This window comes from Protopterus annectens, chromosome 13.part0, assembly GCF_019279795.1.
Source record: "Protopterus annectens isolate FY-2018-M chromosome 13.part0, PAN1.0, whole genome shotgun sequence".
NCBI lineage: Eukaryota > Metazoa > Chordata > Ceratodontiformes > Protopteridae > Protopterus > Protopterus annectens.
The window spans coordinates 796,001,467-796,025,109 of record NC_056747.1 but is presented as its reverse complement, the minus strand read 5'-3'; the positions used below and the strand labels follow the sequence as shown (position 1 = coordinate 796,025,109).

General features: G+C 37.2%; 1 protein-coding gene across 1 annotated transcript in view; it reads left to right on the top strand.

The window, feature by feature from the left end:
• Positions 1-23,643, top strand: part of LOC122787678 — a 970,705-nt gene that overhangs the window by 672,848 nt on the left and 274,214 nt on the right. The window contains exon 13 of the mRNA XM_044054524.1: positions 17,709-17,796. Within this exon, the coding sequence (XP_043910459.1) occupies positions 17,709-17,796 (88 nt within the window). The remainder of the gene's footprint in view (positions 1-17,708; positions 17,797-23,643) is intronic.

The following is a 23,643-nucleotide window of genomic DNA, read 5'->3' as shown; positions in this document are numbered from 1 at the left end:
CACCCACCACATGATGAAGTTTTTCTGAAGAAGTTCACAGTCATTAAAGTGAATGAAAGCTAATTTTTGGTGTCCGTGCTTTTGTGTGGAATTGGTTCGGTGTTCCAGCCTTTTATGCTTTAAATTCTTGTTATTTTTAACTAGGGGTGTTACCTAAAATGTTGACTAACTTATCATCCAACATCAAGCTGTTCCAGTTCTTAGCTATAACTTCTATAATTGCAGTAATATTCGCTGAATAGGTAACAACTATTCTACACTTAGTTGTATTACTATCACAAACATCAGTGATCATAGATAATTCCATTCTCCTATCTCTAAAATAAGGTTAAGCTGCCGTAATATGTTAACATCTTTGGGGTACTCAGTGATTGCACCCAATTTGCAATCATCAGCAAACTTGGTAAACCAAATCTGATTTAGCCTGGACTTCTGAGAAATAGAATCCAAACTGTAAAGGGCCCAGCAGAAATCCTTGTCATATGCCACTGTTGATGGGTCTACTGCTAAAGCTGGAGTCACCAACTTTGACAGTATGTGTTCTGTCAGTGAGCCAATTGGCTAACCATCTAGTGACATAAGGGTTAATCCCCAGCTGGGAGAGTTTCTCAATGATACCTGAGTGGGGATTGTGTCAAAAGCCTCGGCTAGGTCAAGATAGGCAGTATGCACTGTCTTACCTTCATCCAGGGCTTTGGTGATTTTCTCAAAGAAGCCTTCTAGGTTTAATAAGCATGTACCTATGAACCTGTGCTGTACCCTTAACAAAGCCAAACTCGGTTGAGTCTAGAGTTTGAAGGTCACCTGTGTCCTTGTTGATAAGATCCATCATGATTCTTTCCATGGCCTTGCAGATAAGGCTGGTTAAACTTATGTGTCTATCATTCCCAGGGTTGGTTGATGGCCCCACTTTATGTAAGGGGATTACTGCTGCTGTTCTCCACTCTGCTAGAACAAAGCCAGTTCTCAGGCTATCATTAAAGTGAACACCAAGTGGGTCCACTAGGTCCTGTCTTAGATTGCTTGATAAGCAACCTGGGATGTTATCTGGTCCCATTGAAGCTGTGTTTTTGGCCTTGGAGAGCACAGATATGACCTGATCTCTAGAGATGCTAGGCGGATGACTGGTATCAGGTATGCTTTGAGGTATGGCTGGTGGGGACAGGGGGGTAAAGTTTTCACCAAATTTGTCAGCTAGCAGGTTGGCAGTTTCCTCCAGTATCATATAAGTGATACCATCTACTACCAGTTCAGCACATAGCTGGGCATTCCTTTTTAGATTTTGGACATAGTTAAATGATGCCTTATAATTATCCTTAGCTAGGTATGCTATTTTACCTTCATAATTAGCTTTAGAAGACCTTACAAGATTTATGATTTGCTTGTTCATGCTGTGGAGAGAATTATTTCTCTGCTGAGTCAGTTCCCTCTTGTTCTTAGACATCAGTGTCTTCCTTTTGATATCTAAGCTGTTCATATTTGAGGTCCACCATGGTGGTTTGTTTTTTTGGGAGGACCTGGTTTTAATCCGGTCAGGCACAGCCAAGTCTATACAGTTGCTTAAGTGTTTAAACAGAGCATTTGTGTACACCTCTGCATAGGAGTCATTGTTGTCTGTGATTGCAGGGGGTATAAAACTTTTTATACCATCACTTAGTAGACTTTAGTTTGCTTTGGAAAATATTTTTTTTTTGCTTCTATGTCGGTGATAGGTTCAGTAGTTACTTTGAATGAGACTGATTTATGGTCCGACCTAACCAGGGAGGGCATCACACAGGGGGGAGTGCAGTGACCTCCCCCATGTTGGTGAGTACTATGTCTAGGTCATTTGAGCCCCTTGTGGTGGGCGCAGACTATCTGTTCTAGAGCATTTGTATTGACAAAGTCCAGAAGCCTCTGGGTGACCATTTTCGTGCTTGTGTATGTCACCCAGTCAATGGAAGGATAGTTGAAATCTCCAATGACTAAGGTGTTGGGCTCTATGGCAAGTGACTCCAGTAAGTCCAGGTAGGCAGTGTGCTTTTCTTGGTTCATGGTAGGGGATCTATAGCTAGGAGTGATGCGGTAGGGTATTTTGCCTGTAGTTTATTGGACATGGAGTATTTCGAGAGAGTTGTACTGTTTAACCAGTTCCAAGGTGTAATTGGCTTTAATGAAGATGTATACACCTCCACCTTTGATTCTTTTGCACTCATTTTGATGTCTGAATGTATGGAAGGGATTGTAGCCTTGCATAGCCAGGGTGTTCTCTGCGGCCTTGAACTATGTCTCAGTGACTTTACAGACCTCAGCATCTTCCAAGGTGAAGAGTGCTTCCAGGGAGAGCAGTTACATATTTAGACTCTTAGCATTAAGCAGCAGAACCTTGAGTTTGTCTCAAGTGGATTTTGTTATGTTGAAAGTTTTGTTTTTTAGACATTGCCTAAAAAAAGCACTATGGGGAAGGCAAGCACCTTTGCCAGTATCTGAAAGCCTAGAGAAGACAGGTGCAGACCATCTCTGGCAAAAGTTAGGTGCAGACCATCTCTGGCAAAGCAGCATGGCCTGTTGACCATGTCTTCCCAGGCTGACAGATCCTGGATCCCCAGGACTAACAACATAAGCTAAGCCAATTGTTAAAGTCATTCATTTTTTGTTTATATTGTGGCATCATCCTGGGTGAAGGTAATGCTGCTTAAGGCTATGGTCATTCCTGCCTGAGACATACACTCTGAGAGTTCAGTCATGTCTCTCTTCATATACTCCAGATAGGTACATCTCAAGTCATTTACTCCAACATAAAGTATGACAGAGTCATAACGGTACTTGTTGTTGAGTGACTTGAGTGCATGTGTGATTTGAAGGATCCTGGCACCTGAGAAGCAGATGACCATGACCTTCTCCTTGTACAGCCTGGTGAGGGGGACATCTGTGTGTCTAACAATGGAGTCGCCTATGACCAAAATATTAGGTTTTGAGGTGTTTTGCCTTAGGGACTTATTTGCTGAGACACTGGTGTATGTGTTATTAGGTGTAGTGGTTTCTATTTGCATAGCAGTGTGTACAAGTGGTTTATGTTTGGGAGGTCTCAGATTTTTTGGTAGGCTTCTATTGAGTACCTCCGCGTATGTGGGTTTATGTGTCATGACCTCATTTTGTGTGAGAGGTGAAGTGTATGTGCTGACAACTTGTTTCATGTTCGGTTTGTTGTTACATGAGAGAATTGATTCCAGTTTCATAGTATAATTACATCTCTCACATTGGGTATTTGTTTGTTTTAGGAGTAAGTGGTTGTCAGTATACATGAGACAATTACTACATTGCCTCAGGATGTCAATCAGGCTAGCTGGTTAAATGATGGGAAACTGCCCATCCATTATGGCAGGGATTTTACCGTATGTACTATCACGGAAGCTAGTTTGACCAGTTTTTGTGCTACAACTAACAAAGGTGCTTGTTCTATTGAAGGCTATGGATGATAAGTGTGGCAACACTGCACAATGTGCCTGTAGTACAGAAGGGAAGCTAGGGAGGATTCCACTGACAGATGTCTAGAGAAAATTTGAGTTTCAAGGTGTTTGCATCTGTACAGGGCACCCCTGACCCCTGTTGTATGGTGCACTGCAATGTGCAAATGCAAGGCTTAAATACAGGTGAAATGAATACACTTTTAAGCTAATCTACCAATAGAAAAGTGCACAATAAACCTTCTTCCAGCAGTCCACAGCTCAGAGAAGGCTGGATATACACACTTCTGCCACAAGGATGCAGGGGACTTCTTCTTAATGTAAGATGGCTGGTTTAGTGATCAAGTGCATTAATAACAGGCTAGATTCAGCAGGTCTTAATCTAGCCTATGCTATCTAGGTATCAGAACAGTGCAAATCAAGTGCAGAGAGCTGCAAAAAAAGTACTTAGTGGCCCTTTTTGTGTTTCCCAGCTCAGATAGACCAGGTAAGCACCTACCGCCACCAAATGAACAATCTCAGTCCTGCCATTTCAAAAGCACAGTAAAGCAGTGTCTGGAGTGAAACACTACTACAAACAAACTTAACCGGTATTTTCGACTACTAAACTGCTGTATGCACCACTACATAATATTTAAATTATCATTAGCCAGACATTTACTCAGAGCGCAATCTAACAGTTCTGGGCAAAGTGAGGCAGTTTTTTAACTGTAATCTGTAATAAGATGAGGGTCTATTGACCAACCCATAAATGATTAATGTGGGCTGAGGCTACAAGGGCAGAGGAAGGCTGTGTGTGTGTGTGTGTGTGTGTGTGTGTGTGTGTGTGTGTGTGTGTGTGTGTGTGTGTGTGTGTGTGTGTACGTACACATGCATTATTATTCACCATCATTTACAGAGTGGAACTTAAAATACACCTACACACTTAACCATTAGTTATGGGGTATATTCCCTTTTCATTTTAAGCATGACTTTGACTTAAATGTGATATTTCATGTTTTTTTTTCTGAGCAAGTTCTGCTGTCCACAGAATGCAGACCTCCCTTACATCCTAATAATCTGTGTTGTAGAAACAAGTTTCTTGTGAAAGGCTGCTTATCCTTAAGGGTAAAGTCCCTTTTCAGTTGACTTGAAGATAATATGTCCTCCTTTTTGGCTGAGTACTGCTTTGCACAGACTGTAGACATATCATACAGCCTAGTAATCAGTGGGGTAGGCTTCTTGGTAAAGACTGCTTATCTTAGTCTATGGGCTGATATCAAGGGACACAGTATACGAAAGCTTTTAGAAAGACATGATAGCAGTATACAGGTGTGCTTGGACAGCTCCTTGTCCTATAACCAGGGCACTAATGTGAACAAGCCTACACTGGTGATGGGAGACTAAGGGACAAAAACAGGAGCAAATTAAAATGTTTAACTCGGCTCTGTAAAATATTTGTACTCTGCTCTTTTGAGATGTCACATTTTCTAACTGCACTGGCATACAAGAAAACAACATCCTTAGATAAGTAAAAGTTCATCTTCATCTAACTGGGTGGTGAAATCATAAAAGACATACTTTAGTATGATCCATTTTCCATCCATGACATTGGTGGTTTAGGTGTGGGAAAACGTCCAGACAGATAAGGGAAGGACTTGCCCACTCATTGTCATTTCTTCTTCTATGGGGAGGGATGCAATAGCTATGGTAGTCGCTTAACAGAAGCTAAGAGCTCCTCCCTCTGTTCTCAGTCAGGCTAGAATCTATTGCATATCTACAAGTGCATCATGAAGTCAATCTGTATTATATGTTCATATGTTTACTTTACAGTATTCAGGTCCTAATACCATTGAAGACAGCTAATTCCCTAAAAGGTGAATCACATGCCCAGTTACCCATCCATTTATCTAAATTTGATATGAATACATTTAAAGAAGCTAACCTACATATAAACAGTTGCAGTGTACTCCAAAGTATTGGAATTGTTTGTGTACTACATGATCCCATCATTCTTATTCAATAACTCTTTATTTTATAAGCAAAATTTGAATGTATGTGAGCTTTTGTGCAATCATTAATATCTAGGCTCATAAAAGCTTGTAAATTACTGTCATCTAAAGTCTTATAGGCCATAACTTACCTCATATGTATCAATAGTGGATAGTAAACAAACCTAGACTTTTACATATGTTATAGGTTCATAGGTAGGTACTAGGCTATCTGCCTGAGGGCATTTATAAGCCTAGCCAGAGTGTGTCAGCTTTCGTCGCCCCATTGATTAATTAACTGAGCCTCTGTCAAGAAGAGCCAATGAAGTGATCCCAGGGGTGTAATTTCTGTTACCCATCCACTCGTCAAGGTTTCTCTTGAAGAGTGTTAGTGAGGGGCTCTGCCTAATGTAGTTAGGAATTTTGTTCCAAAGCATGGGAAGTCCCTGTGACAAGAATTTATCCCTCCAGCATGTTCTATTTATTGTTGTGGCAAGATTTAGCTCACTAGAGCGAGTGGCTCGCAGTGACTTGGATTTCTTTAGGTCGAGCATGTCCATCAATTCTGAGTTGGACATGGCTTTGTAAGTCAGGCAGAGATCACCTCTGAGTAAGCGATATGCCACTGAGTACAGCTGGAGTTTTTCCAGTCGGGCTGCATAGGACATATGTTTGAGGCCAGTAATCCTCTTGGTGAGGTACTTTTGTGGTCTTTCCAGCTGTTGAAAGTACCTTGTGAGGTACATCCCAAATGGGGCATTGTACTCTATGATGGGTCTGATGAGTGACGAGTAGAGGGGCACTATAACCTCTTTATTTCTAGATGCGAACCCTTTAGTAATCAGATGGGCTACATAGAAGGATTTCCTAACTACTTTGGCAATATGATTGTCAAAGGAGAGATTACTATCTACCTGGGTCCCCAGATCTCTTATTACCTCTTCTGTATTAAGGGGGCTGCCACCTATGTGGTAATTCATGGGTGTTTTGTTTTTCCCCAAATGGGATGACTATGCATTTTTTGGCATTTAACTTGAAACCATGACTTTGAGACCAGGTGTCCATCTCAGTAAGATCCTTTTGGAGAATGTCCTTGTCAGCCAGAGAGTCAATTATGGCTCCCAGTTTGCAGTCATCGGCGAACTTGGTTAGCCATAGTCCTCTTGTGTTTGCCTGTACTTCTGAGAAGTATATGCCAAACAGTAGGGGTCCCATGAATGAGCCTTGAGGGACACCACTTGTGACTGGTTTAGAGTCAGACCTGGAGCCCGCTATTCTTACCGTGTGAGTTCTGTCTGTAAGCCAGTTGGCAGCCCATCTCGTGACGTAGAGGTTTATGTTCAGGCTGGTGAGTTTTTCTATAATTCCAGAGTGGGGAATGGTGTCAAAAGCCTTGGCAAGGTCAAGGTAGGCTGTGTGAACCACCTTCCCCTCATCTATGACCTTGGTGACTGTCTCGAAGAAGTCAACCAGGTTTAGTAGGCATGATCTGCCCATAACAAAGCCGAACTGGGTTGGGTCAAGTGTTTGGAGGTTCCCAATGTCTTTGTTAATGAGTTCCATGATGCGCTCCATAGCCTTGCAGACCAGGCTAGTCAGGCTTATGGGGTGATAGTTACCAGGGTCAGTTGTGGCCCCTACTTTGTAGTGCGGATTAACCGTTGCTGTGCACCATTCTATCGGCACATAGCCTGTGAAGAGGCTAAGGCTGAACATTGTATTTAAGTGGGGGATTAGTTTGTTCTGTAGTTCGTGCAAGTTGCAGCCTGGGACACCATCTGGCCCCATTGATGCTGTGCTTTTGGCTTTTGAAAGGGCTGTTTTCACCTGTACATCTGTGATTGTTGTGGGCCCTTTTGGAGGTGAGAGGGGGTGAAGTTTGCACTGAATCTATCTGCCAGGATGTTAGCAATATCAGTAGGTTCAGTATATTTTGTGCTATTTTGCACTAGGTCAGAGCATATCTGTGAGCTGCCACTTAGATTCTTGACATAGCTAAAGAAGGCTTTGTGGTTATCTTTCGAATCATTGGCTATTTTTCTTTCGAAGTTAGCCTTGGATGATTTTATGAGGGACCTTAGATTCTTACTGATACTGATCAGGGATGTCTTTCCTTCTAGGGATTTGCTTTATTTCTGAACTAGTTTCCTCCTTCTATTGTATAGCCTGTTTATGGCAGGGGTCCACTAGACTGGTTTCCTTCTCTTAGGGAGTGAGTCTTGGTTTTTCTAGGGATGGCATGATCCATGCATCCTTGTAGGTGCTCATAGAGTGCATTTGCAAAGGTTCCTGCATCTTGGACACTGTTATCCTTTAGCGTGGGGGCTGTGAAACGTACCACCTTTGTCTTAAGTAAGGTGAAGTTTGCTATAGAAAAGGTTTTCACTGTGGTTTCCTTGGTTGAGGGTGGTGGTGTGGTGTGGTGTGGTGTGGACATCCAGAGTGATTAGTTTATGGTCAGATCTAACCAGTGACGGGTTGACCTCCGGTGCAGAACACCTGTCGCCCATGTTGGTGATGACCAGGTCCAATATGTTTTCACCTCTGATAGGGGAGTTTACCAGCTGATCCAGGGCATTTGAGTGCAGTTATATCATAAATTTGGCAAGGATTTATTTCCTTTAGTAAACTTTCTCTGTACTGAGTCTAATCTGTTCAACTGATCAGTATTGCAAGTAATAAAACATTATTGTGCACCAAAATTGGCAGAATGAATATTTTATATAGACTGGCCAGATACTGGTTATCTCTTGGTGTAATATTCCTCACTGGTATTCCTAATTGCCGATTGGCTTTTGAAACCACCAAATCAACTTGTTTAGAGAAAGAGAAATTTGGAGTAATTAATATATCCATGTAATTATATATATCCAACTCAGAAAACTGCACACCTTGAATTAATAATGGCTCTCAAGGAATATGTTTTCCAAAAAAAAGTATTAATTTTATGTATCCTAAACTGTATTCCATAACTGCTAGCCCAGTTGTTTCTTTCAGTCAAAAAAACATTGCCATAACAATGTCTATCAGTTATTATAAAACCTAATTCACAATCTTTGGCATATTTATTGTATCAACAAATTTTACTCATAGGAAAAATGGAGAAAACAATATTGAACAACAGTGGTCCCAGGACTGGTCCCTGAAGGACACTGCCCATCAATGGAACAACAACCATCAATAACTGCCAACTGTCTTCTTTCAACCATCCATTCAATTATCCAGCTGATCAAATAAGGAATATAATTGTTCTCTATCAAGGAATCATAGATCTTAGAAAAGGGTAATACATCAAATGCCTTACTCAATCAAGGAATCATAGATCTTAGAAAAGGGTAATACATCAAATGCCTTAGTTAAGTCTAGATATATAGCCAACACTCCTAATCCCATGTCAACTGCTAATGTTACAAAATCATAAAATTCAATAAGGTTTGTTTAGGTAGATTGCCCTTTGGTAAATTCATGGTATTTGCATTTCAGTATCAAACCCAAGAGTATTGCCAGGATTAATTTAGCTTTGTTCTGATAAAAACAGATTTGAGTTAATTTGTAAAGTAGAGCTATTCTATATCATTATTGTGGGTAAGTTTTTACATACAGTTTTGAATAATAGCCACTTTTAATAAGTTCTTTTTTAGCATGTTTCCATTTATTGGTCTTTTTGGTAAATATGATATGGCTGTGCTAAACACATATCTTTCTTTAAATATTCTTTCAAGCACTTGAAGCCATATCACTCCAGAGCTCTGTTTATCATTTCTCTGCTAGAAATATAAAATTGAATTCCTCTTGCCAGAGCTCTTTTTGCTTAGGACAGTTCTCATTATATCATTATTTTGGGACTAGACCAGTTTAAACTAATGTAATAGTATTCTGGTATTGATTATAGCTTCCTTATTTTCTATGTTAAATACTTCCCTTAAACAAGGCAAAGCAAACATTTTTTGGTAATTTCATACGTTCCGTTTAGGAATGAATTATTTTATTTCCCAGATTTCAGATCCATATTGTAGCCTACTGTTAATTTTAGTTTTAATACCTTCCATCTGGAATACATGTTGATACCCACCATATTCATTATAGAAATGATATAGGGATTGAAATGTCCTGTTATGCACACCATTAGTGACAGCATTTTATTGTATTTTCAAGTATTAATGTCAGACTGAATCAGACCTATATATTTATTTTCTCATACCTCACCAACTGTTCATAATTAAGTGTATTGTTGGGATATTAATTGCCATATCATCTTTAAATACTTTCCTCTAATTTATAAACATGACTTTGCATTTTTTTTGCAAAATTTTATTATTCAGTACTGAGATTAGCACATCTTCTGTGTATCCAATCATAGGACCTTTTTCTTTGCCACACTTGGAATATCTCCTACTGAAAAACATCGTCTGTCTGAAACTTGTCTTTTACTTTCTACATTTGGCCAATTATTCACTTAAAAAGTGGACCGCAAACTATTTCCTATTTAGAACTCCTTCTTCTCATATTGTCTGCAGTTTATGCATCTCAGTTTTATCAAAAGCCACATCCAAATAAAGTGAACAGCAAAAATCTTCTGATTCCAAAGACTAACATATATTCCAGTTATATGCTGCACTAGAAAATGGACTTGTTGTCTCACTGTTTTATTAACATATGCAAATTGACACTTCGAGACCAGTTTTGCTTATCATGGTTTCTAGTTAATCTAATATTACTAAAAAATAATAACATTTGCAATGGGACAATTGGGTAATACGTTGCTGAGTTTCTTCTGTCCTCTTTTTTAAAAATTGGGATAATTACCCTTCCTCTCAATGACTTGGTGCAATCAAAGAATTCTTCATAATTTTAGAAAGACATTCTTTAAAACTTGGCCCATTTATCACGCTCTGCTATAGACAGCTTAATTGCTACTTTTGGGCCTGATGTTTTATGTTTCTTCAGTTTTTTTTTTTTTTTTATTTGATTTCCAATTTTTTGACTGGAAACTTTTCTTTGAGTATTACACCTTTCCAATAATTACTTGTTATGTCTACCTTTACTATGTCTGTTGTAATCCCAGAAATTTATCCTTAAAGTATGAATATCAACTTATTTATCAGATATTTTAGTGCATTTATATGTGTGACTGTAACATTATTTATTCATTATAAACCATTGTTCTTATCTGTTTATTAAATATATTTTTTTAAAAAATACCTTTATTAAATTCACACATATAGTAATAAAAAGTAAACAAACCTCTACAGACATTTTTCATTTTCATGCGTTATACATATATATTTTCTTTTTTAAAAGATTTTTAGCATCCGTTCTAATGTTTTATAAATTTCTGAAGTCCTGACTTCCCTTAAATTTAACTCCTCCTCATGAACATTATTCTGTATACATGGTTCCCACAAATTCCATTTATTTCTATGTAGTTTGCTCATTCACTTTTCTAAAGATCCCACTTTCAATACTTTTATCTTCTTTACAATATTCAATACTTCAGTTAAGGTTGGCTTAGATTTTGATTTCCATTTTCCAGCAATTACTTTTCTGGCTACTTATAATATTAACTGTAGTAAGGGTTATGGAAAGGCAATTCAGTTTCTGTATTCCAATTCAAAAGATTGATTTCATTAGTTACAGTTATTTGCTCCCCCTATATTTATGACAAAGTACTCTGTAAGGAAATTTTATAATCTACTAACTTGTTACAATCTCAAAACAAAATCAAGATTACCTTGCTCTTTTCTATCATAATATTTGCTGCCTTCCTGATGGAAAAGTCTCTGAAGTCTACTTGGAGTATAAAACAGTTATCCTACTGGTGGACAAAGGTTGGGCTCTCAATCTTTGACTGCACATGCTTCAACTCACCAATGATCAGAGTTCCTCCATAGAAAATCAACGTCGATGAGGTGTGTAAATGTGAATTCCTTTGGGGAGGACTTTCCTCCATTTTTCGAGTAAGTGCAACCTTGGAGTCAGTATATATACATTTTGTGGTATGGGGATAATTTCTCCCCACATTGGGAGTGCAGAGGGGGTGGCCCCACTGCAAAGACACTTATAAAAGTGTTTTTTCAGTAAGATGTTTTTAGTGAATGCAGTTCAGGCATTCTGATCGTCTACGCATTTGCTTTAATCTACTCACAGTGGAAGCATATAAAAGTACCTATGCAAATACTTCCATGCTAAAATCCTAAACCTTCTAGTCTTTGTTGCATACTTAGGAGCTACACAAATGTCCTCCCACTGTTTCTTTGTATATTGCCTTTCCAGTCTCTCTTCACAGCTTTATCTAACCACTTCTGATTGATTCTTATACTGTAGTTATACATTATTTTATTTGCCCTAGTAATTATCCATCATTGACAGCTGTTAACAGCTGTTTCTGTTCTAGATTCAACTAAAAAAACAGACAGGTCTTTCACTTATCACTCCCCTATCCCTTTCTTTTTGTCTGTACCCTGATATCAATCCGTGGTAGGGAAGTCAGTCTCTAACCTGAGTTCAAACTTCTGATTGGCCTCATTCCTTACATATTTGCCTCCAATACCTTGGTTCCTTTGCTAATTATTTCCAGTAAGTCCTAGCCTTTCTTACCTATTTTCAGTGCCTCTACTTGCATTCATCTTTATTGTTAAAATTCCCTTTCTTCATTCCAAATATTGGCTTAGTGCTTAAAATTCTTCCTGTTAACTTCATAAATATAATACCCTTTATGGTTAGTGAGTTAGTGTTCTTCTTAAGACCCTGCATCCAAAATCATACTTTGCCCTTATTTTGCGAACTGTCCCCTTCTTTCCACTTTGATTTGTAACCTTGTGTTTGTGTTATACATACGAGCCTTAACTGTATAGCTCTAAAATATTCCTTCAAATCAGGTAATCATAGATCACCTTATTCTATGGGGAGAAACAATTTATCCCACTTGACATTTGCCTTCTTTCCATCATAAATTCATTGTTTCATCTCTTTATTAATTATGGCCTGCAACTTTTCCTATGCTTAATAACATATGCCTGACTTGAATATAATATCATACAAACTAGAAACATTATCCCTACTTGTACTTTCCTATCCATATCCTCCATAGTCAAGAGCCTCCATCTTCTCAAATTTTGTATCAGTTTTTGTTAGTTGATCCTCACATATTATCTGCCATAATAGAATCTCTTTTAATTCACACACCTGAGTACTTCATCTTGTCATGTTCCCATAAATATGGGTATTACTGAACCAATTCATGTGTGGATATATAGTTAATTGTTGTATCTTTGTTTATTTTGTATCCTGAAAAAACCTGTAACTATCTCAAAATGTTCTGCAACACTGTAACATCCTTATCTGGATTTATAAAGCACAAAGTAATATCTGCAAATAAAGCTAGCTTTTCTTCATTTCCATACCAGTTATATCCTTTTATTTCTGGGTACCTTATTTTCTTTGCTGATGGCCCTAAGTATAAAGCAAATAACAAAGAGGAAAGAAGACATCCCTGTCTGGTTCTTCTGTTCAAGCACAGCTTGTTGAAGAGGAACCCTCCCACCTTAATTCGTGTTTCTGACCCTTCATACATCTTCTTAATTAATTCCATTATTCTATAAGGAAACACAAATGTTACCATTACCCTGCTCATAAATTCCCATCAAGACCCACTGCTAATAATGGCATCTTCTTATACTCTGCTTCACTCTGGATCATTGTTGTTGTTTACCTTCCCTCCACAAACCCACATTGATTCATATCTATCAGTTTTGGCAAAACATTTGCCATTACCTTAGCTAGTATAGACAAAGTACTTTACAATTTTGTTTGTTTGTGTCTTTCTGCTTTTCCCGGTTAGGGGTCACCACAGCAGAACTCCAGTCCGCTAATGACTGGCAGTTAATTTTTACGTACCGGCTTGCCAGGCCTGACGCACAACCTTCAACGAAGGTACGCCCATTCATGCATGTCTCCACGCAGAAGACGCTTTAGCTGAGAATCGAACCGGACAGCGTCTTACTGTGAGGCGACAATGCTACCGCAGCACCACCACCGCGGGTTACATAAGTACTTTATAATAATGGTTTAAAATTGAAATTGGTCTGTATGAAGCTGAGTCTAAATGGTCTTTATCCTCTTTGAGTAATACAGCCACCACAGCTTTTTTTTCTGAGATACTAGTATTGTCCCTCATTTTACAGTATTGTTAACAAAACCTTCCAGATGTTTATCACTTTCTTCTTTCCTAAATTCCAAACTTCCACAAGAACACTATCTGTTCCTGGAGATTTCCCTGTTCATTTATTATACATCACAATTTCATCACATCCTTTACTATCTTAGCTATTAATTCTTGAGCCTCATCCTCCTATGCCCTTGGCATAGTTAAGTCTTCTAGTATGCTGGATAATTATTTCTTTACTTTTCTGCTGGAGATTGGAGCAAGTCAGTATGTTGATCAGCCTACAAGAGGTGACAGCATCCTAGATACAGTTATGCCTTCTCAGAATGTTGATGTTAGTAATATTATCATCTCATCTCCACTTGGTTCTTCTGGCCATTCTACTGTTAAATGTGGGATTAGATTGAAGCCATTTCTGAAACAAACAGGTGTGGTCACTAGTAAAAATTATTATAGCACTGACTATAAATATATACGCGCATTCTTAACTAACTGAAACTGGAAGGATAACCTTAAGGATCTGTCCATTGAATAAATGTGGGACAGATTCTACAGGAAATTAGGTGTGTTAATAGAGACTTTTGTATCTGAAAGGGAAAGGGTAGTTTCCTGCAGGTCTTCTAACCTTTCTTGGTTTAACCTTAAAATTAAACTTTTGCTGTGATAGATATGGTTCAAGTCCTTCAGAGTCTAATACGGTTCTGTATAAAGAAGTGTCCAGTGAATTTAGAAGAATGATCAGGAAATTCAAGATTAGAATATAGTAAATAATTCTAGACTGTTCTATAAATATGTAAGGCAAAGAAATAGTACTGGAACTTCTAATATTAACATCTTATGTGATGGCGGAATAGAAGCAGATCCAGGAGTAATGGTGGAAAGGTTTGCCCAGCATTTTGGTGAAGTTGCTGTTGGCAGTAATATAATGGATATTTTCAGACTGGAACTTAAGTTGAATGCTTATGTTTACCCTACAATTACAACAGATTAGGTTATGAAAGTATTGAGTAAAATCAAAGTGGACACTGCCTTTCAACCTAATGGTCTAAATTGGTCTCTTGTATCAACATTATAAAATATATGTCACTACATATCTTTCAAATATCTCTAAAGTGTGGGGTTTTGTACCAACTTGTTGGAGAAGGCCTTTATTATTCTAATAAATAAAGGAGGAGATAAGCTGTGTATTGAGAATTATAGACAAATAAGTTTAATTAGTCTCATTGGTAAATTGTTGAGAAGTTTTTAACACTTATGCAAAACATGCTTGACCATACATACTTTTCTGTTCATTAATGTGCCATTACATTAATAATTTTTATAGGATGTAGTAAGTTCTCTGGATTTGGATTTAGCCATTTATGTGATCTTTCTAGATCTCTCTAGGGCCTTTGACTCAGTACCACATCATGATGAAAAAAAGGCTTTAGAAGACTGGGGATTTAATCCATTTGTCATCAGATGGGTTATGAACTGGCTATATAACAAATCAGCTGATGTGACTATTCGGAGGTTAGATCAAGTGATCTATTTATATCTAAGAGAGTCCCCATTGTGTTGTGTCCTTTCATTTTCCATATTTACACGAGTCACATCCCCACACGTGATATCTGTTGGATTGGAAAAATTTGCAGATGATCTAACAGTGGCAGAGCTGTTGTGAATGACATACCTGTACTCCACCACTGTTTAAATTTTCTCTTTTAGAATAGGTCCTTCTTAATGGCATGAGGCTTAATGAGACATAATGTAAGGTAGTATGAATGGGACAGAATAATCATGTATATCCATATGCTTTAGATTGTTTGATTATTGCAAACAGTTTCTCTTAAGATCACCAAGGGATCATACTAGATAATAAAATGAACTTTTGGGGGCAAGCAAATAAAATATTAAAAAATAGATATTCAACATATTTGCTTATTAGGACCCTATAAGGAACTGTATCTTCTTGGGATGAGTCTGTCATGATTCTAGTTTACAAAATGGTTATTAGACCAATTATAGAATATGGATCAGTGTGTTGTTTTTACTCTAGAATAGATATTTCTATGCTTGGGAAGATTCAGAGGTTCTTTACTGGGAAGATAAGAATATTATCAGGTATCCATTATGAGGCTATATTGAGGAGTCTAAACCTGTTTTCCATTTTTATAGTCAGTTTAGGGGTGACCTTATTTGAATAATTAAATGTTCTAAAAATAAAGAATTATGTAGCACTTTGGGGATCAGTTTTATACACCATGAGATAAGGACAAGAAATAATCAGTATCTGGTGAGTAACAAAATTATGTGAACTAGCTCGAGGCATAAGTATTTCCAAATTAGAGCAGGGAGGATATGGACAACACATTGCACACAATAAACACTTTCAACATTCTTACTCAAACTCACTCCAATCATATATAACTTTCCAGTAATGTCAAACTCTGGATCCAACCCAGGATCACTTAAAGGCAATATCTTACTCAAAAATTTACTTAAACATAACCTCACACTTACATCATTGTCACTCAGAAATGCAAGAAGTATTAGAAACAAGTGAGGTCAAACCTTAATGTAAACTATGCCTCTAAACTCCTCACACATAGATCAAAGTCACCTAACAATATCACCAGCTTCATATCTTATCTCTCAACTATAAATTGGACTCCTCTTTTCACACTCAGTACTGCTAACTTCATTGCAAATACCCTTACCCAGCCTCTCCATTTTATCCAGCATAACTTCTTCCCCTTGGTCACTAGACTCTTCAAAACTAACAGAAGTAGAATGGCTTACTAAAGAGCTAAAAGCCCTAATGTAATTATGTAATCAGGTCTGGCAACAGTGGAAAATTAAACACTGCTCCTCCTTTGTTATATAACCAAACAAGCAATACACAGACACAAAGTTGAATACCTCACAGCAAAACAAACCTCACTGCTGCACTTCCCAAACCAATTCTCTCAACAGGTAACCAGTCTTATAGGCAGGAGAATACCTAAGGAAACACCCTTAATACAGAACCTCAGTCCCTCTGACTTACTTCCTCAATGAATTCACAAGCCATCCATTTCCTCCATCTACCCTCCCAATAAATCAAACAGTAGACAATTGCCCACAAAGATTACTGCTTAACAGATCACTGCATTATTAGAACAAATCCCACTTCTTGTCCCAACAGGCTCAGATAATCTCTGTCCATGGTTTCTATATAATTGTAGAAACTATATTTCCACCACCTACTCCACATGTATAGCCCTTGCCCCACTTCAAACACCATACCCAAACTCTGGAAGTCAGGGCTAGTGAGACCCGTTCCAAAGGAATGCACAGCTTCTTCAACAACTCACTTCAGACCAATCTCTATACTCCCTACCCTAGGCAAAATTCTTGAAAAACTCCTATTCAATCATATGACCACCTACCGACAAAAATAACACCTACTATCCCGCACACAACATAGATTCTGGTCACAGAGAAGTACTATGCCTAAACAACCTGACAAACATTGATAGAAGCAGCCTAACAGGTTTCCCCTTCATTGACCTAATCAGGACCTTTGACATGTTACATCACACCACCCTAACTACCCCACATGATTTTAATAATAAGGCTGAACCTAATATAGATTATACCAGTAGGATACATATAACATCAACAGCATAGGGATTTTGTCACGCTGGCAGCCAATCTACCAGTAAAAGTTTTAGATAAGTTACTAGATAACAGACATATATATAGCCTTATAAGGTTATATACTACATGTAGAGTTATGATGCTCAGTGAAGTAGTCACACTAAAAGTTCTGTTTTCAGGAATGAAGTTTAGAGTGCGTGTGTGTGTGTGTGTGTGTGTGTGTGTGTGTGTGTGTGTGTGTGTGTGTGTGTGTGTGTGTATATACACTTATTTATGTGGTGGTAACAACACTGAGTTATTTGATGATATCTAAGTGGAGCTTCATAAACTAACAGACAAAAAGTGCAAAGGCAAATGTGACTACTTTCTTATAAGACTTGAAATCCTTTCCTTAATTTTTGAAAGCAGCTATATTTTCATCTCACTCCCTTTATTTCCATTGCTAACTATGCATAGGCAGAGTCTTGATTAGGTGTTCATATAATGACAACCTAATATATTCTGCAGGCAGAAGGAGATGGAGCTACAGAAGCTGCGGAATGAAACTCTTAAAGTTCACCAAGAGAAGTCCAGTCTTGAAGAAAAACTTTTACAGGTATGAACCAGTGAATAAGGCTGTCTTAGGATTATAAGTAGAACTGTAAATTAACATTAGTAGATTTTACAGTTACAAGTCTGGAATTTAAGAGTAATTTTCTATACCTTGTCTTTCTTCATGATAAAAGTAACTGAGCTCTGTCTCCCCATTTTAGAATGCACAAAGTAGAATATTCAGTTTAACATCATGTTTTTTTTTCTTTGAATATAGCAAATATTCTTTTCATCTTATTACAGGTAGAGATACCACAAACATGTATCACAGTCTGATATCTTTTTTTTTGTTAAGTCTGAAAAAAGTGTTGCATAGGTAGATAACAAAACACTTGTAGATAACTGTAAGGGAAGAAGAAAGGAAGTTGAGCATGACACTGCAGTAAAAGAATAGATTTTACTATGAAGTGGTGACTTCCAGAAACCTGACATGCCAAAATAGCAAAAAATAACGCCCAAAACACAAAAGCTTGAAAATTTTAACTTTAAGCCCCCTGCACCCCCCCCCCCCGAACTTATATGTACCAACTCTTTGTCACACCAACTCAAAGAAGGGAGGAATCTTCCAAAAGAAGTAAATCATTGCTGCCGCACACTTAGAATTTGTACCTGCAATGATTTCCTACAGAAAACAGTGCTCAAGGTTCTTTCTGGCTCTTGATCTTTTTTTTCTGTAGGCAAATGAAGCTCGAGTAATTTAACCTAGACCAAATGCAGGGAAGCCAAAAGTAGACTACAGAAAACACTGGACAAAAAGGTGGGAATGTTGCCTAATACGATGTTTTATGTTAATCAAAGCAAGAAAATACTTTCTATCGTTTAATTTTTTTTTTTACATTTTGCTTTGTCTGTTTATCCAGAAATAGTCAGACTACTTTATATGGAATAATTTGCCAGTAGCACTGTAATTATCATTCTACTACTGTCGTGTTCATGGTTTTACAATTATTTACTTATTATAAAACATTTTTATATAATTTTTGAAATCCTAGTTAGATATGTTATTGTTTCTAAGGCAAACTTTCAGGCAAAGAGTTCGGCTTACATCTTTTGGATAAATGGATTGGAATGGAATTAATAAGAGAACTCATTGATTTTTGTGGTTTTGTATAACTTTATTTTATGTTGCCATATAACTGATCTTTTATGTGTGTACATATTAAAATCGTAAGACAGATGTATGGCTCCGACTAGGAAACTTCACTGCAGTATAAAATTAGCAAATGGTCACTGTTTTACCAATTTGCCACTGAAGCAGTCAGAACCAAACTTTTCCCAGTTTTTTTTTTTTGGTTCTTGAAGCAAAGATTGACAGGTTTAATTTACCTTGACAAAGCCTTTAATTCCTATAGCAGTGCATTTCAAGAAAAAATACTATTCATTACCTTTTTTCCTCATCTGCATGTATTCTTTCTCTGTCTTGCTGCCCTTCAGTCCTGCCGTCTTTCCTCCCTTTATGCCATGGGCAGGAATATGTCTCAGTTAAGGCAAAGAAAGAGTATAAGGGCAGAAATCATGCTTGCAAGCAAGATGCTACCTCTTAATTGTGCGACCCTGAACAAGTTATTTAACCAGATAGTACACCCAAGCTAAGCCTGAAATGGGTCCATAAATATCAGTGATCTACCCTGCTTAGCATGAGACTGTCTACACATTTTTGCATTGTGTTTCATGTGACTGTGTAACCCAGACTCATATTAGTTCCACTATAGATCATTTAATTATACTGGATCTGAGACACTTGAACAAATGCTTGCATACATACATACACACATACAAACAAAACATACCAACATTCACATATGCACATTCATGCACACACATGGACACATGCATGCACATGTTCACACACACACACACACACACACACACACACACACACACACACACACACACACACACACACACACACACACACACAAATTTCATGAAACATTGTTACTCTATAAAGATGGATGTCTAGACTACTCAGGGACAAACCATGCAGTTTTCTGTATAGCAGGAGTCGTCCAACTAAAATGATCAGATCTGCAATATTTTACCTCAGAAAAAAAAGATTTTTCTTACTTATGATGACCAGTATCCAAAAAGGATATTTTCAGTGTTAAAGCCAATTCAACCTTTCAGTCATTTTAGATGACCTGTGGCCTTTAAATTACTGCTTAAATCACGAAAAGAGAAAATGTTCAGATTCAGCAAAAGTACTAAGTCAGAGTAGAGTCACTCCCTCAAATCCTTGAACTACTAAATCATTATGCAATTCACTGAGTTTTCTGGCTACACTCTAAAAATGAGAAAAATAACCTTATTATAGTTATGTTCATACTTAATATGCAATCATTTTGCTGTTATAAAAAAGTCAACAAGAAAAACATTGTGCTGTCACAAACCTCAGTCATCAGAAAACTGCATCAGAAGCAGTTAGTAACATTAAAAGCTATAACACATCATGCTGTCACTCAAAGCTGTTGGTAACTAACCCTACATTTGCTTTTGACTGTCATTTAAGATCTGTAACACTTCTCATGCTACCACACAAATGACAGTCAGAAGCAAATGCAGAGTTAGTTACCAACAGCTTTAAGAGGTGTAGCACTCCTCATGCTACCACACAAATGACAGTCAGAAGCAAATGCAGGTTAGTTACCAAATGCTTTAAGAGCTGTAACACTCCTCATGCTACCACACAAATTCCAGTCAAAAGTAAATGCAGGGTTAGTTGCCAACAGCTTTAAGAGCTGTAACACTCATCGTGCTACCACACAAATGACAGTCAGAAGCAAACTACAGTGGTTGACATCAACAGCTGTAAAAGCTAATACACATCTGGTGCTGCCTCACAAGCTTTTTAAATTAAGGCTCTCACACAGGAATAGCTAAAGTTCTCCACATATTACAAACTCTTATGACTGCATCTCCAACCATAATCCTTTGTTATGTGTTCTCAAAATGGATGTAACTAAATTCACCTCTAAAGCTTCTTTCTCAAGATGAATTTTTTGACAGCCATTTCTCAAACAAATGACAATATAGCAATGACCAGAGGCACAATCATAGTCCTAACATAAGAATATAGAACACAGAGTAATGCTACTCCATTTTACATTCCAAATTAGAATTCACATACCTTTTCTACTCAAGCAAAATTTAACATTTTTATACAATTTAAGCCTCCCTGACTATCATAGATAAGCTGTTCTATTTTTGACCATTCTACAGAGTACCCGACAATCGGTGATGGCTATTTTAGTAAACATGCTTTGACTGGGAAAATATCATCAAAATCTGATTCTGGCAAACCAATTTTGTCCATTCTTTACTGTCATGTGATCTTGAAGTTTTGTGTGTGTGTGTGTGTGTGTGTGTGTGTGTGTGTGTGTGTGTGTGTGTGTGTGTGTGTGTATATACATATATATATATATATATATATATATATATATACATATATATATATATATATATATACATATATATATATATATATATATATATATATCTCCTATACCACTGGATTTAACTGTTATCACTCCAAGATTGTGCCATTTTTAGAGAAGGTATAAAATGCATTTTTATGTTAAGTTTGTGTTTTTCTCTTTTTTCCAATTTACAGCAATCATGGACTATATTGGGTAGTCTAGGGGTGCTTTTAAAGTTTGTTCACTGTCTCCTTTAGTATTAAAGATGAAAAATATTAATGTTTTTGTTAGTTTACAGTGGCAGACTTTTTGTATCGATAATCTCTTTTCAGGTTGTATAGTGATTTAATTGAATTCAAGCATATATGTGCATGCCTTTGTGTTTCAGCTATTGTGTTTCATGCAGATATAGTGCAACTGAATATAATTCCCATTATACAACAAATTTATTGATTCCCAACTCCCTAAAGTTAACAAATCCACTTATCCTTTCTCAAGTGAGTTGCATCCCATTGCCTTTCAGGTGCCCTGTAATTCTGCATCTGGAAAAATGAAAGCTGCCCTTCAGTCTTCTAAGTATCTTAGAAGCAGTCAGTCTTCACTGTATACCCTCCCAGATATAGCTCATTACTTGTTTTGGGGATGCTTGAAGTCTCCCCACTGATTAGGAACACTTTCACAGCCAGCACCTGTAGTGACGTATCAAAATTCAGTTCATTATCTCCCATTTTTTCAACATTCCTTAAATCCAGCTTCAACAGTCTGGGCCAAGACAATCCACAGCTGGACACCCAAAATGTACTTGTTTTTAGATTCCAGCATACATGAGTGAGGCTGTTCACTCTCTCAGAGGGAGTATAGTTAATTCTCAATGCCTAGTTTACAATAGCTCTGCAACCCGAAATCCTGCCAAATTCTTACATAAATACCACAAACCTCTGTGAGATTTTTCACAGCTGTTTAAGACATACTAACAAATAATCTGTAAAAAAGAGCTATTCTATGTTCTATACCCTCATGTTTCTGTCTCCACCAGCTGTGAATACTACAAAGCCTTATCCAACAGTTCCATATACAGGACATATAAAATGGGGGTGAGCAGGCAACAACTCTTGAAACCCATATGAAAGAAAACACCAATTCCATAATTTTCTTTTTATATTTTTATGGGATCATGTAAATATTTGACATATATACTATTGTCCGTTAATATAGAATTGACCAGCTAAACCTTTTTCTTGAATGCTAATCTATATGTCCTCCACAGAGAACATATTTATTTTATCAAACTGTCTCATTGTGTCATAACTACATAATTTTTGTCCCAAATTTTAGCCCAAGCAAAGACACTTCATTCATTAAAAAATACACCCCCCCCCCCAATTTTCACTGCATCACCCAAACCCTTAATTTTATCTTTGTTCAGGGTCATTCCCATTTCCTTTAACAAGCCAGCGCTTCCCTAATCTGTATTTCATTCCTAGTAATTACAACTATATACTCTACATATGTCAAAACTACAGGAATCACAACCTCCTTTTGCATCACATATCTAACAGCTTTCATTTTATAAGCTATTTCACTAATACAGTCATTACTAATGCAAACAACATTCCATTCAAGGAACATCCTTGTTTTATGCCACACTTCATGCATATTTCTTTACTCACCCATCCATTCACTAACACTCTCACTCTATTATTTTGATATGCTGACATAGACACTCCCTAATTCTACTACCTATTCCATATTTCTCCGTAACATCCCACAAAACATCATGTCCTACTGTATCAAATGTCTTGCTAATATTACTTACCATAAGTTTCACATCCTCCCTTTTACTTGTAATAGCATCCAAAATTACTTTCACAGCCATTAACCATTCTTAACATCCCTTCCTTTTTATACCATATATACTTTCATCCATAATATCCCTCATCCTTCTTTACATTCTCATCTGTATTATTCTCATAAAATATATAATCTGTGCTATTTAGTGTGATGAATCTCCGTTTTTTATTTCCTTCTTCTCATCTTATCTCCATATAAATTTTAATATCCCACTACATAACCCTTCATAAGAAAACCCTTCTTTCAACCCTCTATGACATATTTTAATGTCTATTACCAGCTACAAAAATAACACTTGGCGAGTGTTTCACCATTTTTTTTCACATTTCAAAACAGCTTCCAACCTCCACCCTCGACTACATAAATTTCTCATATCTCTGACTTTCACAATATTATCAACAGTTTCACACAGACCTTGCAAACATTTTTAACATCATCTTCTTTCAGTTCATCAGTTCTAATGTAACATTTTTAACATGTACATTACTACCAAAAAGTAATTATTCCTTGGATAAATGTCCTTCTTGTTGCAGTTCCAGAAATTTCATCATGAGTCCATCAGTTTCAAATGTTAAGTCAGAAAA